At 40.6% G+C, this 19,096-nt stretch overlaps 1 protein-coding gene across 2 annotated transcripts; it reads right to left on the bottom strand.

Annotated features, from left to right (window-relative positions):
- Positions 1–164: 164 nt before the first annotated feature.
- On the bottom strand, positions 165–14,103 carry clint1a (clathrin interactor 1a). Of its 2 annotated transcripts, none has more exons than XM_023419324.2 (12): positions 13,940–14,103; positions 10,036–10,140; positions 9,011–9,107; positions 8,356–8,464; positions 7,711–7,875; positions 7,389–7,572; positions 6,760–6,979; positions 6,572–6,662; positions 5,936–6,001; positions 5,140–5,450; positions 2,655–2,874; positions 165–2,535 (listed from the first exon to the last, which is right to left on the bottom strand). In XM_023419324.2, the coding sequence occupies exons 1-12, from the start codon at positions 13,978–13,980 to the stop codon at positions 2,246–2,248; spliced, it is 1,899 nt and encodes a 632-aa protein (XP_023275092.1). In that variant the 5' UTR covers positions 13,981–14,103; the 3' UTR covers positions 165–2,245. The 2 variants fall into 2 exon arrangements, with proteins under 2 accessions (XP_023275092.1, XP_023275093.1); XM_023419325.2 differs by having other exon boundaries at positions 5,140–5,447.
- Positions 14,104–19,096: the final 4,993 nt, after the last annotated feature.

Here is a 19,096-nt window from a genome sequence, read left to right as displayed (position 1 = left end):
GCATGTATTTATTGAAGGTCTTTCTTTACTAGCTCAAACAATGAAGTTAAAAAACTTGCATCAACTAAATGTAATTTCAAAGTCGAGCGCAGTGGCTTCACTTTTGCTGCTTGAAGCTCTTTTGAACGAGGCTAATGACATAGCACACCAAATAACACACACCATTAACAGATTTCAATCAACTGTTTAATGTTGTAGATAAAGAATCTCGATGTGTAAATCAAATCAAAATGGGAATAATGCAAAATTTCATTTCTCTCAAAGGATTTTCATTTTTTTTACATTTGCATATACTAGTGTTTCAGTAACAATCCCATTTTAGAGAAGATCAAAATGATTTGAAGTAAAAAACAAAAAAGCATAAAACAATCTACTGAGATATTTTAGAAAAACAGATTTTGGTCATTTTAATGCTTCAGACTCCAATGCAAGGCTACTGTGTGTTAGTGTGCTCAGCCTCTTGAGCCCTTGGGAGAGCTGGAAAGCACAACTTCAAACCTCATGGGGCTACAGAATCCACTGCCTTCTCCTCTGGTCAGTGAATTATTTATCTCATCGTTGACATACCAAATATGTCAGGCAGCTAAGATTTACTTATCAATCACTCATTACAAGGGTCAGGAGGCAACCATTGGCAGGCACTTGAACCACTGAAGAGCAATGTTTTGTACATGTTACAGACAGATCACTTAGCCGCTGTACAGCTGAATAAGATTCTTCATTATCTGTTACCCCAAAACACATCTTCATCCAACCACCATAACATACTGGATGTGAACAAACTGCATCTCACTCTCTTTTCCCCCACAATTTTCTGTACCTGATGGGTTGCAATACATGCAGACTTGGACCTATGATTGTTATGGCAGCAACGATGTTTTCAAGATTGCAGTTTTTAATGTGTAACAGTAATAAAGATGGAAGATGAGAAGGCAGCATTTACTAAGATGCACTGTCGAGCATTTTAAGAGACAACAGATAGATGTACGATGCAATCTTAATAACAGTCTGCATCAACACTTGAGGTGCTGACTGAAGTATTTTCATCTTGGTGTTTTTAGAGAACTGAAGCTATCACTGGTCTGAACAGAGTGGAAACAAAAATGTGCATGGGACAAACAAAACAGAATGAGTGAAATAACATCTGTACAGACAGTACACTTGGCTTGAGGTGTAAGTACAAACACTGTTTGTACATAGTACAGAAGCTCCGTTCTGGTAGCTGTCCTCAACACTGCACAGTCACATTGTCTCCTTCAAAGAGGTTAACTGATGAGAAAAGGCAAAGGTCTTTCAGGCACTCTGTGCTGTAATAAAGAACCCACAACCCCTGTATGAGGCTCTTTCTACCCACTGATTATCTCATTTGGATGCAAACTGATTATAATATTAAGTAAAATCTATAGATATATATACCTATAAAAAAAGGCCACAAATGATGGTCTGTTGAAGGAGAAACTCCTAAAATTGATCAATAGCTTTCACTCCAAACACTCATTCATTACTTTAACTGTAGCGCTGACAGGCCACATCTGGAGTGTGCACACTTATATACAAAGAGAAGATGTCAGTGTGCTTTGTAATAGGTCTTAAGTCATATCAGATTTGGTCTGTGTGATACAACTATTCACATTGTCACTGCCTCCTCTATAGGAACTTCATAACTTATTTGTAAGGGCTCCAGATTTCTATTTACAGGTCAAAGGAAGAGCAAGGACAAAAAAAAGAGGTAACTTGACATTCTTAAATGTACATTAGAGAGTTAAAATGGCTGATCATGTTATCCAAACTCATCATTCAGTAAAGTTACTGAGAGTGCATCTCAAAAAAATATGCAGCTACTGATATACGTTTTTGCTATTCTGATGATTTCACTTGATTGAGGTTATAAAGCAAATCCCCCTGACATTCTCAAAATGGCACACACTTCCTCTTCTCACCGACTCATACCTAACCAACAAGGCACACTATCAGTGTGTATGTCTGACCACCACCCCAGACCAGGCAGATCATTGGTTCAAACAACACACACACACACACACATTCATTTAGATCTGTATCACTACACGGTATTACTTTCAAAAGTAAGGAGATTGCAGGGTGTTGGTATTATGATAGTTGACATTATTCAAGTACTCTTTGTTTGCAGCTCATAACAATCCTTCACCAATGGACGGAGAGAGAGAGAGAGAGAGAGAGAGAGACTGACACCACTCCTCCTGATAATCTTTGACCTCCAGGTCCATCACTTTCCGAAGTTGCCGAAGTCAGCAAAGGCATCGTGTTTGGGCTGTTGGACCATTGCAGGGTTCATCCCCATTCCCATGCCCATGCCCATAGCACCAGGCATCCCCATGGTCATACCTCCCTGTGGCATCCCCATGTTCATGCCCATCCCCATCATGCCCTGGTTGGGGGCCATCCCCATCCCCATTCCAGAACCAGGATGCATCATAGGATTTATGGCTGGTCTGACTGCTGTAGGTCCAAGGCTCATGGTGGAAACTCCTTGGGAAAGTATGTTGGTCTGGTTACCTGGAAATGACAGAACAAACTCAATGAATTAAAGAGCCAAATTTAAAGTATGCTGTGAAAAAGATGACAAAGCCTGGTTACATTGTCACTATTCATGTCAGATCTACTATTTCTCTCACCTTGTTGGAGGGTGTTGAGGCTGGGCTGGCTAGGCTTGGGGGGCTGCATGCCTGGACCCAGGAAGTCCAGGCTGATGTTAACAGAGTGGTCTGACCAGGTGGATGGGAGGGACGCTTTGGCTCCGGCACCCTGAGAGGCCACTCCCTGTTGCGCTGGCTGGAGGGGCTGGAGGGGCTGCATAGACTGCGAATGTAGCGGACTTCCCATGTTCTGGAGGGGCTGGTAAAAACAAAGACGCACACAAGCTCAAATACAGTGTTAGGCAGACAACTAATCCAGGCTTAAACCACAGAAATATACAGTGATAAGATGCAGAAATGCTCCAACACTGAAACACATGATGATCAGATACAGTTTGTCATAATTTAAGGTGTTAAGCCTTAAGCCTGACCCACTTAACCCTGATACTGTCTAATACTGTCTCTTTCCAAAATCATTAAAACATACCATGCAAAGCAATGAGAGTAAGACGAAGTGGTGTGTGTGTGTGTCTTCTCAGTGAAAAAAAAGAATGAGTTTTTTTTTTAAAGTAGGTCAACAACCTTTAAACATGGAAATAATGTCAACATATGCAGGCTATTGTTGGGTTTTAATGTTTCTAAAACTCAAACCTGATTCTTCTCATTCTGTGTGTCAGTAACAGGAGGAGTGGGTGGTTAGTGGGCGGTCTCTGGGGGAGATGAGCATCTGGTGGGGCTGCATGTTAACCCTCTACCATCATGGTTGTCCTCCATCTTTCAATCACACTAGCTATGTCTCTATCACACGCATTCTGAGGTGCCGTACTGATAGGTTAGTTATATGATTTATCACATCTGTTTGACATTTATCTTTTTGCCACCTTATGCATAGGCATCAAATGGGACGTTTGCCTTTACATGCCAGAATATCATTAATAGCATTGATATTTAATGGCCAATGGGATATGAATAAACCCATGGTTAGATGAAAACAAACACATTTGATTGGTTGAGTCTCAAACTGGACTCCTTTAAGCTGACATTAAAAATACTATGGGAACCGCTTGTAGTGACCATGTCTGTCCAGGTCAAATGATCACTATAGCCAGAAGATTATTACAACGTAATGTTTTTTCCTTTTTCTTTATTTATCATGCAGATTACTATCTAACTGACATTTGTATATTTATTACATTTGCTATTTACTGATTTAAAAGATAAACTAATATCAACTCCAGTGTGGCCATCTCCTCCTCCAAGCCAAGTGTGAATGGTCAGGGTGAAAGCATTACATTCCACTCACTTAACACATCCGCAGCTGAGAGCAGGGACGCTAATTACGCACTGTAAGAGTCCCAAAACACGAGCAGAGCAGGAATAGGAGGGCAAAATAACTCACTGAGCCAGGGCGGTGAAGATATGACATGGTTTGTGAGTGCGCACAGCAAGTGCTACCAATACACAGTGAACTTTTGTTTGAATGTTTTGAATGTCTGGAGAGCAGGCAGGGACGTTACCATTCATTACCAGTTGTTACACACTGTGGCAGTCAAAAACCTTGTACAAATAAGTTAGAGCCTAAGCATATGACAGCTTGCAGTAGTACGCTACAACAATTAACTTTTCCCCATATGTTATGTATGAAAAGATGCAATAGGAACACCAAGTGGACTACTGATTACAATAAGAATTCTTTTTAAACAGCATTTGAATAGGAATGATTCTGTCCAAGCTTTTTGATCCATATAAGCAGATGATTACTGTAACCGTGACCGCTATAAGCAGTTCCACTAAAGTGATGGCGATAGAATCCATATCTAGATCTTAAATGGTTTTATTGGTCATTACTAATAATATTCTAAGCTAGATAGAATATAGGGCAATATTAATGTATTTAAAGCCCCTAACCATAATGTTTTTTAACTAATAAATAATTAATCATTCCATCTGGTATCTAACTGCCATATTTTCCATTGTTGGAGACTGTAATTATTAGTCTGCTACTGAGTAATACTGATTGGCTTGTCATGGCTCTTTGTGTCAGTACTGCCATGGTTAATTGACAACGTCAATTAAGTGTATTCAAAACAAAGCCAGTGCAATGTAAGAAGTGTTTCTCTCTCTAACACACACACACACACACACACACACACACACACACACACACACACACACACACACAAGCGATGTTGTAGTATCTCTATGATGACAATTTTTTTGTTGAATCATGAAGTACTTTTATCAAAATTATATGCTGTATTTTTTAAAATACTGCCATACATATACAGAAACACATGATTTTTTTTTTTATGTAATTTTAATATTATTAATATAAAATTGCTAACCCTCAAATGTATCTGTCTAGCTCATTAAACATTAAGTCCCCAAGAGCATCGCTATTTTCCTGCAGATATTTTGCTTCCACCTGGATCATTTATGCCTCCTTTATGTGTCTTGTAATGATATGTATATCAATTAATTATTAAAAAAGGATGCGTGTGTGTACGAGTGCAATCATGCATACCTGTGACCTAGACTGGGGCAGGACTGTGCTGCTCAAGGTCTGTGTGCTGCTCATGCTAAAGTTGAGACTCTGGGAGGAGGTGAGGGACTGAGTTGGCCCCATCAAGTCAAACAGGTCTGCTGACACAGGAACTGAGCCTGGAGCCGAGACTGGGGCGGGTGCTGGGGGGGCAGCAGCGGCAGGGCCTGCTGACATGGTTCCAAAAAGGTCATTTCTACTGGTGTCGCCAGTCTGAGCAGATACTGGCATCTGACCTCCAGGGAAGGCATTCCACTCTCCAAAGTCTCCATTACTGTTGGAGGCTGGTGCTGCTGCCACAAGATAAAAGACAGTTGGGTAAATGTTTAAATTTACCATCCAAACAGTGATGTTTGTATCGTGGGCTTTGTAAATAACTGCAAGATTCAGCAAATAAAAGTCACACAAGCAAATTTGAACCTGTCACAGCAATTAAGAATAAAAAACTGAGTCTTCAGTGAGGTCAGTTGAGCTTTATCCAGGGCATTCTCAGTGACCACTGGTGCCACATTTTAAATTTTTATTGAACTGGCCCTGCTTGTTGTCTCTCTCCCTCTCTCAGCTTCCTCCACCCCCACCAACTTCTTCCTCTGTCCCTGTCTCCTTGTCATCCATAACAGGAGTTGATGTGTGTCTGTTCTTGTTATGCAGAGCAGGTAGCAGGCTCCATATGGCCAGGGCTCTCTCCCAGCATCCCTGTGAATATTCTAGCAGTATGGCTGCAACAGCACAGCACACGCATACACACTCTAGCAAAAAAAAAGTCTTAAAAACCAACCGGATGCTGAGGAGAGGCCGACTGAGGCAGCAGGCGAGGAGAAGTCAGCAAATCCACTGATCAGGTCTGCGTTGAGAAACAGACATAAATACGTCAATTTTACACAAGCGAGCTCCAGGTGTCATTCTACCATAGTTAACATTCCTTCAGCGTCAGATGTGTAGGAGGGAAAGGAGGGGTGGTGGCAGTGGATAGGTGGAGGAGACCAAACATCTGTTCAGTGCTTCTACCCTCCCCATTCACAAGGGACTGCTCCAAAAACATCTGGTGCACTTAGTTCCTATACATCAACTCCCTCCCCCGGTTGTCCCCAAAATCTGTAGCTAGCACCAGCAGCTGGGCACCGTAACTGCAAACAGAGTCTTGTCCTGTAGACACTGGAGTTTTCTGGATTTACTGGTATCTAGCTTGTTTGCTAAGAAAATACAGCACGTCAATAAAACATTTTTCCTTTTCGGCAGAGACTAGCTGTTTCCCTAAGGTTCCAGTATTTGAGTATTTGTGCTAAGCTATGCTGAACACATTTCTCTGCTGAAGCCACAGAAATGCAACTGAAATCAATCTTCTTAGCTAACTCCTGTTAGACAACAAACAAGCGCATTTCACAAAACGTCAAGGTATTCAATGACATCATACTTGTGGCAACGGGTTGGCTCGGTGCTGTGTCCACCATTAGTAGATCAGCTAAGCCGGTACTGGAGGGTTGAGGGGCTGCTGCTGGTTGGGGCTGGAATACAGAACATTTAAAAAAAGATCAGGACACAATACAAACCTAACTACATGTGTAAAGTCTTATCTTATATGCTTGTGTTTGCTCTTGCTACCTGTTTGGTAGTGGTGTTTGGGCTTCTGTCTCCTGTGTAGTGGGCTGCAGCCCCCAAGTCTACTTTCCTGGACGGGACCCCTCCTCTCTTGCGTGTTGCTGTTGTCTCTGTTGCTTGGACTATTTGTACACTCTTGGTGGTAACAGTCTCCTCTTCATCTTTAAACTCTTTTCCAGACTGGCCATTGTGAGACGAGCGGCCCCGGTCCTCCTCATTGTCACTGTGGAGAAAATAACAGGTCAGGCTTTATCTATCAAGGAACCAAAAGCACCATTATTCAAATCCTGTTCAGGATGATACCTTGTTATCTATTGTATGCATCCAAATTGTTATCTATTGTATTCAACCAAGTATGACCATTTAATTCACATTCACAGTATAATTTTGACTTGTGGATTTAAAAGGCATTTTGTGTTTTTCTAATGTGATCATAATTGAAAATAAAGGCTTATTTACTCTTCACAAGTGGTCCTGTATTGAAAAACTGTGGAAGTGATACCTAGTTTAATTTTTTCTATTTTTGACTTTTAGTGGTGGGGGGTTCTCTTTTGTTTATATTTGGAACATGGTTTCTGCCTTTAAATTTAATATAGCAGTAAATATACTATGCTGACTGGTCCGTCTCCTACCTAAATCGATCTGGTGAGTCGTCTCTCTCCTTCTTCCTAAATCTGCTGATGGTATCGTCAATGGTGCTTCCGATTTTGTCGCTGATCTCTCCCAACTTCTCGCTGAAGGGGAACTGCCCTTTATTTCCGTCCCACTCATCGTCCCACTTTCCCCGGCTGTCACTGGAGTCATACCTGTCCCCCGCTGGAACAAAGGAATTTAAGTAGGGGGATAAGAGAGAGAGAAGAGATAGAAGCAAGACAAAGAGGATGTGAATTTAATTAAAAAAGGTTTTTGTTAATTATCATTCTGTTTATATTACTTGGTCAAATGAGGACTTACAGTAACTTCGGTATCCCATACTGTCAGAGGACACCCCGATGTATTTGTCTTTGATCTTCTTTGCCTTTTTCCGTTCCTCCCTAAGCCTGTCATCGTCCTGGACAAACTCCACCATCTCCTTCACCTTGTGACGCACATTCACACCCTGGTCCTTCCCATTCTCATCTTGGGACAGATGTGGAGACACAGAAACTCAGAAATGAATATAAAATATGATTTAGTAACTTTTTGTATTAACTTTACAATGTGCTGAAATGACACACACAGATGATAAATATCTCTGTATGAGGAAAGCTGAATATTCTTCCTTGTAAACAGCAACTTCTATACACACATGGTTGGGAAGAGTGAAAGCAGCTTTAAGGCAGCTTGCATGTGTGTGTGTGGTTTAAGGGTTTGTGGAATAAGTAGAGCTTAGGGCCTTCATCCATTCATTACAGCCCACACTGAAGCTATTGTTTTTAACCTTGTGTAGAAAACCTCACTTAATCAATTTGAAAAAAAAACAACTCAACAAAAACAATTCAATGATGGATCATGAGTGTTTTATTTGGCAAGTCTGTGTGTGTACCACACCTCCAACATGTGAAGAAAGAGATGGTGTAAAGAGAGAGAAAAGATACAGAGGCTAAAACAACACCTTACCTACAAAGTGGTAGCTTTCTAATGATCTCAGGTCATACAGATGTTCTCTGGCACTGGTAACAACTCTCTCAGATCCATTCCTGATTAGATGAGCCAGCAGTAGTAGAGACTGAGAAGAAGACACAAGACCTAAGTTGTAGCAAATATTTCTTAAGCTTTAATTTTATAAAAATTAAAACTTGGATATTGTTGAACACAATCAAATGTACCCAAGCTGTGATTTCTCCACCCATTGGCTTATAGGCATGATGTTATTTGTCAGAAGTGTTTAGCCTCAATTCAGAACACGTTAAATAATGTGAGGCATCTTAACGGTTTCTATTCAAGGGCAACTGTCTTTGTTTTGTGAATGATCAAAAAGACATAATTTCAATTAAAACACCCCTCTTCACCTAGTTTTTTTTATTAGACTTGAAACCTGCCTGTAAGTAACAAGCAGAAAATTTGAAATGAAAGGGAATAGGTTATTTAACTTATTTTAAATAGGTTTCAGTATGAGTTTTGTTTAAACCAAATCCACCTTGGATCAAGATAGGTCTGGTCCCAAATTCAAGCATAATCAAAACTGGACTTAGTGCTTAGGCCTCCGTGCCTCATGTCATAATTAAGCATGTTTGTTTGTGCAATGCTTTAACTTTACAAAAGAGTGGCAGACCTTGTAGACTCTCCTCCAGTTCTTCTTGTTGTCTCTCAACATACGGCCCCACAGCATGTTCATCACCTCTGGAAACTGCTCATACATGAAGGTGGCTCTGATTACACAAGAATACAAGAAAGAGAAAGGGGAGACATTGTCTTTTTACTGACATGTTTTAATTAGTTAGTCATTTTACAGCCTTTGACAAGACTCCCTGGAACTACAGAGCCTGGTGAACTAAACTAAGGAATTATTTCATGGACTACAGGTTCCTTTAGCATATAGGTGTTTGTGAATCCACTGCAACCCAAGAACTGCGTGGAATAGGCAAAGTGATATCCATTCATATATCAATTTGTATGCAACAAGACAGCAACACTGTAAATTTGGAGGAGGTTTAGGTCATTGTCTTGTTCTTTGTAATTTACTGCTGTGCAACTGTAATTGAACTAAATTAATTTAGGAAAAGAGATGTGCAGCAAAGAGTCTGAAAAAAACAACTGAAGGTCAGGACAATTTTCAAATTAGCAAAGATCTTCTCATGGTTTTGTCTGCCTCCTTGTCTGCTTTTAGTATATAACCACAAGGAAACTATTACCAAGGTAAGTTTCTCTGACTCTAGTTGGCTACATAATTATTGTTAAATGTCAACAACAAAAGACAGTTCTCATCTCAGTCCGAATACTAATACACAAACCAGTGCTGTCAGCATTTTGTATGAATGTTGTCCACATGTTGTAACAGCTGTGAGGCTTGTTTTGAGTACTGCAAACTGTAATACAGTTGTTTTCTGGCAGGAAGAAAAATATCACCATGGAAACAGGGACGTTTGTGGGCAGGGCCCAAGAACCAAAACTTAAAATAGGTTAGGTTACTATAGTAAAAAAGTAGGTGAATTTCCTGACCTCCAGAAAATGTTCCTTGAAAAGTTCCTTGAATGGAAAGGGACTTTAAAATAACATCTCTGCGGTTTTATTTTATTTACAAATAACCTTGGTGCTTTTCAGACGGACATGTTCTATAAAACTGTGTGTTGTCCTTACCTTGAGATTTCACTCATCAGCTGTCCTGATGGTCCCCAGGGGTCGTCATTTGTGGCCTCTCTGACTTTCGACTCCACTTCAGAGTAGTTCATCACCACGTTGGTTCTATACAGTAGAATAAAAAAAACCCCAACAAACATCAATTTACAAAGCATCCTAAGTTAAGTATTCTATGTGGCATTTGCCAGTTCAGTTCAAAATATCAGGACTCTGCTGAGACCAACAACATGGACGATAATAGATAAAAGGTTCTCTCAATATAGCCACACCCATTCACTTGTCCATTTAGAGGCTAAAAGGACAACAGGGAGTGCTTCTGTGTGCTCTGAGTGTCAAAACCAAAAACAAGGGACTAAACAAGCCAATGCAAATCTGCGTCCAATATCAACACATAAATGAGGCATAAAAATGGCTCAGTGAAACAGGGGTGTGCTTGCTGTGGGTGAGCTCTTGCCTGTTAACATTCTGAGAGACTGACTACAAAAGAAAAAGGAACATCAAATGAGAAGAAACCGACACTATAAATGGTAGCTGTTAAATAATCTCAGGTTGACAGAGTTTGTTTTTCTAAAGCACTAAACTTCTATACTTCATAAGGGTTAATGTATAAAAAAAAAAAAAAAAAAAAAAAAAAAAAAAAAAAAAAAAAAAAAAAAAAAACAGCAAACAGCCATGTACTGCACACCATCTACTCAACAAGGCAAATTTGGCAGCCTGTGAAAATTCAGAGTCATGATGATTAAACAACGAACAGAGGCGAACCAATTTTTATCTATTCAATCAGATTACAAAAACTTGTGGCAGTTTCTGTTAGTAGGTTTTCAGTATGTCCTCACACATGCTGTCACAACCAACTTATTGCAAGACAGAAATCTAACCTCCTTCTAATATCCAGTCTGCACAATAAAAGGTATTAAGAAGAAGAAAGGAATTTCCAAGCAGAGAATATTCTAGAAACATACAGGATATAGGCCAATTTCTGAAGCATTATGGTCTGTTTACATCAACTATTTAATGTCGCTTGGCAAGGACTTTGTAGAGAAGATTCTGAATTTCAATTGGACTTCATGACTATGCATAGAAATGTAATGAATATCTTATATGACATATATTCAGCAATGACTGGATAAAATGGTCATCTAGCCATTTTTTTTTACTACGGCTGGTGCATGGATACCAGTGTATCCACTTCACTTTCAATGATTTGCCCTAAGAGTGCTGTCACTTGCCATTTTTCCGTGGCACGTTAAGTAGGTGCTGTCACAGATTTAGCCAAAATATGGCAAGGCAATACACGTGAAACCTGCAGCTCCTCATCCCTCCCTCACTACTGCCACATCAGCAATACAATGTACAGGGCCTGGAAGAGCAACATTGATTTGATGGTAGGGTTAACAGAGGTACACCCTCTCTGTGGTTCTGGAAAAGGGCTCTGTTACTACTGCAAGCTGCATGGTATGGCTACCACTCTGACAGCATACTCTCTTTTGTAAAATGTGGTCTATGCCATCAAAAGTATTTGAAAATGACCATGCCAGTTGCTTTTTTTTTTTTTTTTTTTTTTTTTTTTTTTTTAACAACAGATTCAAACCAGCTTGTGAATTGGACCATGGGTTACAGTAACTGTGTGCGCTGAGAGATTCCAGAGAGACATTAAGCCTTGTCCTGTATCAAATTGATTTCTAATGGGAATATTCTTCATATTATATTTGTCTCAGACCTGGATAAGACTTTAGATGTTATTGGTAAAAAAAAAAAAAAATAATAATTTTAGATTAGGTTTCATTTAGATTAATTTAGTTTTGGAGAGTCAGATTACTTTGTGTGCTGTGTAACTAACAGCATATATCCTCTGGCAATGTTAGGGACACTGCACGATGTTTGCATGAATGACAGTCAAACACAGAGGATATGATGTAGTGATGCAACATCTCAACTCATCGCAGTGGTAGCTCCTGTCCCAGTTATCTGCCAGATAAAACGGAAGCTGTGATACTCTCTCACAGTGATACACTACCACACCAATTCCTGTTAGATACAGCACTTCAACAGTCTGTCAAAACATTCCCCTTACATTTCAGCTCATGAACCCAATTGTATTTTATTCTACATACAATACATGTTGCTTTCATTCATTGCAGTACCTATTTAAAACAGGATAAAACATTTGCTTGTATGTCCTACCTTAGCAAAAACCTCAGCTTAATCATACAACAGGAAGTGTTGCATTATACCCCACAGTCTGCGCAAAAGACTCACTGTTTGGTGACATTTTGTGAAAATTATTTTGATTTGTCTATACAAAAAAGTGACCATTTCAGAATGTCTAAAAATAGAAGCTCTTTTATCACAGACAATTTCAAAGACACAGTGAGGGAAATGAACATGGACACTCCCTTTCCTTTAATCTTTGAAACTCACACCTTACTCTATTTCTCTCTATAGGTCTGTCCCCCTCTCTGTCTCTCATGTCCCTGGAGTGTTACCTCAAGTTACAAGTGCGTTCAGCAGGAATGTATTCTTGGATAGACTTAAGAACAGGCCATTGTGTTGGTCTGCAAAATTAGCCATTAAACATTAGAAAGGAGGAAATATTGTGCAATAACCTGCCACAGCTCTACAGTACAGGACGTGTTCACGTTTAGTCAGCAGCTAAATGTTAACCTGAGTGCAAAGCAGAACAAAAGACGCACAATACACAAGGTGTTGCCCATGTTCAGGTACTGAATTACTGGCCATGCAGACTTGGAGTGACACTGCCACCAGACTATACAAACACTCATCATGACTCCAAAAAGTACCAAGTGTACATATGTGTTTGTTTGTTTTTTTTTTTTTTCCAATCACTTTCTTTACATTTTGCCTGACAATTACCATTTATTCAAAACCTGGTGGAAAGGTAAACAGTTCCTGACATGTCAAGTTTAACTTCAAATTCTTGCACCAACACGTTGCATAACACTGCTGGATCACTGGTCACTGATTAATAAGCCTCTGCTGTTTATCTCGTTGTTGTTTGGTGTTATATATCACAATTCAGTAACAGCTTACCATTTGTAGTGATATATAGTGATACAACATAACTAATAAGACTGTTGGTTAAATATTATCCATACATTGCAGACTGAATTAACGACTCTTTTGCTGCCACAGTCGTTAAAGGAAGTCGTTATAGTGTTTTATTTTGGGATAACATTTAGGGTCTAAGATTATGTTGTCTGACTAGTTCCACTTTGCAAACAGACAGGGTGTAAGACAAACATAACAATTTGACAGTTAAGACGACAAACAGTAATCCAGCCATGTGGTATGAAGTTTACCAACTGACATAACTTACAGTATAACTACTGTAACGGTGAGTGAAACTTAGCTACAAGTGTCACAATAGTCGTGCTACAGAGTAACACATTTCTACACTCTTAAAAATATTTCCAGGCAGTGGTAGACAGCCGACGGTAAAACAATGTGTGCATTAAGCTATAACGTTTAAACACTCCCTCCTGATTGTTCAGTCCAGGAGCTGTCAAACTAGCTTAGCTGGCTAGCCTAGTCGGCTAAAGCTACCTAGCCAGCGGGCTAGATAATTAGCTTGTTAGCTACGTGAGTTAGCTTGCACTGTCGGAGAAAACGCATAAACTACGCGTTAAGTGATCTCATAACATTGTATACGCTATTTCAAGCTAGTCGAACGACCAAACAAAGAAACTGTGACAAAAACGGGCACTCATACTTAAAGATAAATAGTATTTGTCAAAGTCAGCTCACTAACTCGCTAGAAGCATTCGGGCTAGCTAACTTGTTAGAGTGACGTGACGTCAAACTTTTGGGTACGTGTCTCTTCAAACAGGTAAACTACAGGCACAAATAACACGAAACAAACGAAATATAGTTGGGAGATACTCACGCTTTGTCAACCAGCTCCCTAACCTTCCACATGTTCAGCATCTTGGCTCTGTGAAAAGGGGCTTTCTGCCTCGGCAAAACCCTCTACTCCAGACGTACACCGAAACCAAACCTTGAACTCCGTAAAGTAAACTCTTCTTCACCTCTCTCTCAAGGCAGGAGGCGCAAACGCACCAGCGGGCAGACAGGAAAGGTTACTACGGGAAATGCCCCTGTAACGTCACCCAAACTGCGTAAAGCAGCACTGGAATTGTAGTTTCTAAGTGGTGTTCCGGCACCACCATTGCAACTGAAAGTACATTAACATTTTTATATGTATAAAGAACTGCTGTTAACCGATTATGGTGCATGGAAAAACCCCTTGCCAGAGGAACAGTTAAACATTAAACTGTTCGTTTTTCTGAAGACCCCCGGAATCCCATCAAGGACCCGTGGGGATCCATTGAAATAGACAAAATGTAAATTTTAATGATTAAAGAATCTTCAATAATCCCAATAATCAATAATGTCAATTAACAATAATAATTGCAACCTTCAATAATTTGTCTTTAGGCCAAGATGCAGTGAAAAAGTGGGTTCCTTTAGCTCTTGATCAGTCAGAATAAGCATTATGGTTTATAAGCACAGCGATGATGCATGAGGAGACCATGTACCCAGCAGAGTATATTGATAAATTGGCCAGGCCTATATTGTCTAATCGCAGGTATATTGGGATAGGTATAAACGTGGGCTAATAAGTAAGGCATTGCTGTACAGAAATTTAAAAAGACATGTTAGGGATAGTTTTGAAATGGTAATGACATTACATAATTTATTCACCATATCACTGAAAAGTTTATAGGTTGAAAACTGCCTTCCTTGATTCAAGTACTCAAAATACTCAAATGCTTACATACTCAAATCAATTGTTTAAATTTTGTGTACAATATGTTTTTTTAATTGTCAAATCAGTATCTGCCTTAAAAATCTAGCATCGGTTGGGCCATTTAATCAAGTACAGCCATTTCTATAACAGTTTATTCTCAATTATTCACTTGAATCTATTTTCAAGGGACATGCTCTGACTTTCACCTCACACTGTGCATTGCCCTCTATTGTAAAACCTTTTTTGTCCAAATGTTTTCAAGCTTCCCCAAAATCTGTGGCCTACATGATCGTCAGCAGGTCACCACCCTGTGTGTTCTCCATCCCTCCTCATCTGGCATTCAGGCATGCTACAATGACCCAGTGATGCTGTGTGACAGGCCAGGCAGGGCACTGGCTGTTTGTGTCAATCCAGATCAATCCCTCCCTCTTCTGGACAGACAACGTCATCAACGTGCAGAAAGGTCACAAGGTGTACTCAAGCCAGGCCTGATGTGGTGAGCAGGGAGGTCAGCGTAGCAAGTGAACATCCTTGACTGACTGAGTGTCATCTCAAATATTGACACAGTCATCTTATGAGTAAGATAAACTGGTACTCTATGGTTGATTTTAACAAAGGAAGAATTAAATGACTTTCAGAGGTCATTTTATCTGTCCTGAAATGTGCTGTTGATTCTCCCGCAACCGGGCGTATTCAAAAAGTATTAAGACTCTTTGTCGTATTGATTGATATTCCAGTGGGCAAGATAAGCCCTCGGATGCCCTACATCTGACAGGGTTTCTATTCTCTAATGATACGTGTAAATATGGCCCACTGCTTACACTTCTATAGGAGAGCAGGAAGAAACAACACAATAGCCAAAATACAACCCATTTGAGAAAAAAACAACAAGAAACAGCACTTAACGGCCCAGAATGCACTGCACCCAAGGGAGCAACCTCAATTACTGTTACACGTCCAAAGAGGAGAACTCTAGGAGAAGTGATTGCTGAGATGGAAATGGCTGTGTGTGTGTGTGTGTGTGTGTGTGTGTGTCTGTGTGTGTTTGTGCATGTGTGAGTGTGTGTGTGTTTGTGTGTGTGTTTGTGCATGTGTGAGTGTGTGTGGGTTGGAAGAGAGGATGGATAGAAAGGCACTCAGTAAAAAGATCTTTCAGAAACACTTTGCCTCAGTGACGTTGACGCGAGCTGTTGATTGACATGCACTTCTCGACAGAAACCAGAACTATCAACCTATCTGCCACGCATTAAGAATGGCACGGTCCTCGGGGAGGGGCCTAAGTGGTAAATGATGTTGCTCAAGACACTCTCTGTCAACAATGTGTGTGTATTTGTGAGTGTGCGAGTGCTGAGGATGGCAAAGTATTCAATCAAAGCTTTGATTGAAAACCCCTGTGTCCTTAAAGATCAGAATTCTGTACAGTGATGTATAGGGTACATGTGAGTGTGTGTGCACGGGTGTGAGTCTGTATGCGTGTGTATGTGCGTTTTGTTTTAAATACAGTACGGTTCAATGCAGTCAAGGGAAAAAAACAACTGGGCTGGCAGAGAACCTAATTGGAGAAATATGATCTCAAACAATATTTATGCAGTTAAATTGTGCTGTCAAAGCAGTCTTTGGAGATTTTTTTTTCTTTTTTTCCCAAAGTTTTAGAGGCAAAAACATTCCCTGTAAGAAATCTTGTAGACCCATATTCGTTCTTTGGATATGGAAGCCTTTCCTTGATATTTCATATTTTATAACCATGTTCCATTCATCATCTTTCTCTTCAGTTGATCATCAGTTTGGTCTACAGAGACCAAGTTGTCACTAACAACTTTTGAGTTGCAGGAGATGAAAAACTAAGCCAGATAAACATGCTGTAATTGTAACACAGGCATCACTAGGGGGCACTCTGACTTTTCTGGTACTGGAGACTGCTGATTGTTGTACAGGGGTGAGTGTGTTCAGTGTCTGTGCACATGTGTGTGTGTGTGTGTGTGTGTGTGTGTGTGTGTGTCAGTCAGTGCGATCACTGGGGGTCGAGGCTGTGTTTACATGACTGAAGTTCCCATGACAAATGTGGTCAGAACATCATCTCAACTTGGGAATGTTAACAAAAAAGACACTGCTTCTACAACTCTGCTATTATTCTTTCTCTCGAAACATGTGCTTCCAATCTCTCGCAACACACTGTGCTTTTTTTATTTGCAGTTTTACAATGTCATTAGAAAACAATGTTCTTTGTTTTGCACATTAGCTATGAATTAACGATCCCGCCCATCTTTGTGCCCACAGAAGAGGTTCTGATCTGTGGAGTCACTGGCTGGGGCCCAGCTTTCCTCCTGTCAGTGCGAAGAGTCTTTCACTGCTGTTATATTTCAGGCTGTTATTGTTGGCCCTCTTGCAGCCCCGGTGAGATCTTTAGTCCTTTTCCCAAGCGATATAACCCCCACACACATCACACAGTATCTGACCCCTGTCTCCATGACACATGACAGGTCCTCTGTGGTGTGCGTGTGTGTGGGCATGTGAGCAAGCACTGATGTGTGTGTTGTGTGTGTGTTTGTGTTTGTGTGTGTACGCTTTCATGTAAATGTGTTGTAAATATGTGTGCACCGCATAGATATGTGTGCAAGTGTACAGAGCGTATCTGGCACAGTGTGTAGGTACTGAATATGCTAAAACAATGAAGCCACTTGTCAGATGTTCAAAGTCGCTGAGACAACCCGCTGTGATCTCAAACCACACACACAGATGTTCCTAATGGGACTAAAGTAGCATTCACATTCCTGTGGATAACCAGTCTGTTTATTTTTCTCTCTAAACTGGACTGGATTGCCACTTTCCCTGGTGAGAAAAAGGATGGAAGATGATAAAAAAAAATGTGAGGAGGCTGATGAGAGAGGCTCCCACCACAGTTTAGACCTCCAAAGCCAACTGTCAGTACAGCTAAATCTCACCAGCGGTGATTTAAGGCTGACAGTAATTCAGTGTATAATGGAAGTTGATGCCAGTGTGCATTTCTTTGCAAGTAAAAAAAAACAACTGCTGTTGTCTTATTCCCCTACATGAGCAAATGAGCTAGGTGTAATTGTGAAGGCTTATGTTTATGAGTCAGGGTGTTACAGTAAATCCTGTTGCTTTGTACATGGGCGAGAACGCATACACATACACACAGTGAAACCCACACAGGTATGCTCAAGTCCTGAGAGCATCTGCTCCTTTACAACCAGATTGAATTAGCAATTACAGAGAGTAAAAACCAGAACAAAACATCTGGAGCTGTAAGCAGCTGAGGTTATAAATCTGAGAGGTGGGGAGGGTTGGGGGGGGTATGAAAATGAGCCAAAGTGAGATTTTCAAGGACAGTGTCTCTGATTGGCCCATTAACATTCCAGGGGTGTCAAAAAGGACCCGAGGCAATGGGAGAAATGGGACAGAGCAGAGGGCTTCAGAGGGCATATGGAACACCAGTGAATGGAGGGGTAGAGCTTACAGCGGAGGGCCGGTGAGATACTGTAGAGGAGTGAAATGCAGTATTCGTAAAGATAATATTGCTGAAGAGCTACACGGTCGTTGTTTGTGTCTTGAACCTCCTCACAGGAAATCACCCCGATAAGCAGAGAGAAAGCTGTGGAAAAGGCTCAGGGGAAGTTGAGGTGGTGGTGGTGGGGGGTGTTTGGAAAAAGACCTGGAGCTGTGTGGGTGTGAGAATTAAGAAACAGAGCCTGAAGATCACCACTTTGCCAAACCGTAATTATGCATGTTTGGACACAGAAAATGCCCTAAGTAAACGTGAGGCCGCATGTTCATAAATGTATCTTAATGATTATATCCAGTTTGGTTTAAGTCCATATAAATTTGGGGGTGGAAAGCCACAGTACCATTACCACATCTGTTTTTGCTATTATTGGCACAATAAATTACGTAGGCAATTTGTTTGCGCTGTTGTTAGAGTAATAGAATCAAATTATCCCATGTTAGGGAAATGATTATGTTCGAAGCGGAACCCATCAGGGATTCACAAGGCAATCAGTGAAGTAAGACAGAGCTGAAATGTTGGCGTTCTGCACATCAACTGTTCCAGGTCCACTACGTCATTCAAAAGAACTTCTCAACTCTGGATATTGGAGAAAATAGAACCTGGCTCACACAGAAGTAGTTCGTTTCACTAAATGCAGAACCACGATGGTCGATCTCTAGTGCACCATCACTCCAGTGGCTCTGTATGAATAAGCACTGTGAGATAGGAGGACAGTCATAATTGAAAGAGCCTGACACAAGCGAAATGAGGAGTGTTCGGAATGAAGG

This window comes from Seriola lalandi, unplaced genomic scaffold, assembly GCF_002814215.2.
Source record: "Seriola lalandi dorsalis isolate HSWRI2012SDOR001 ecotype SW California unplaced genomic scaffold, Sedor1 jcf7180002054598, whole genome shotgun sequence".
Lineage (NCBI taxonomy): Eukaryota > Metazoa > Chordata > Actinopteri > Carangiformes > Carangidae > Seriola > Seriola lalandi.
The sequence above is the reverse complement of the archived record's forward strand: the minus strand, read 5'-3'. Positions and strand labels throughout refer to the sequence as shown.

Bases quoted from the DNA above. Each gene is read 5' to 3' on its own strand.
- clint1a (XM_023419324.2), bottom strand. From the start codon at position 13,980: ATGCTGAACATGTGGAAGGTTAGGGAGCTGGTTGACAAAGC. The intron at 6,663-6,759 runs GTAGCAAGAGCA...TCTGTATTCCAG, and splicing joins CAAACACCACTACCAAACAG to CCCCAACCAGCAGCAGCCCC. The intron at 2,536-2,654 runs GTGAGAGAAATA...TGTCATTTCCAG, and splicing joins CCTCAACACCCTCCAACAAG to GTAACCAGACCAACATACTT.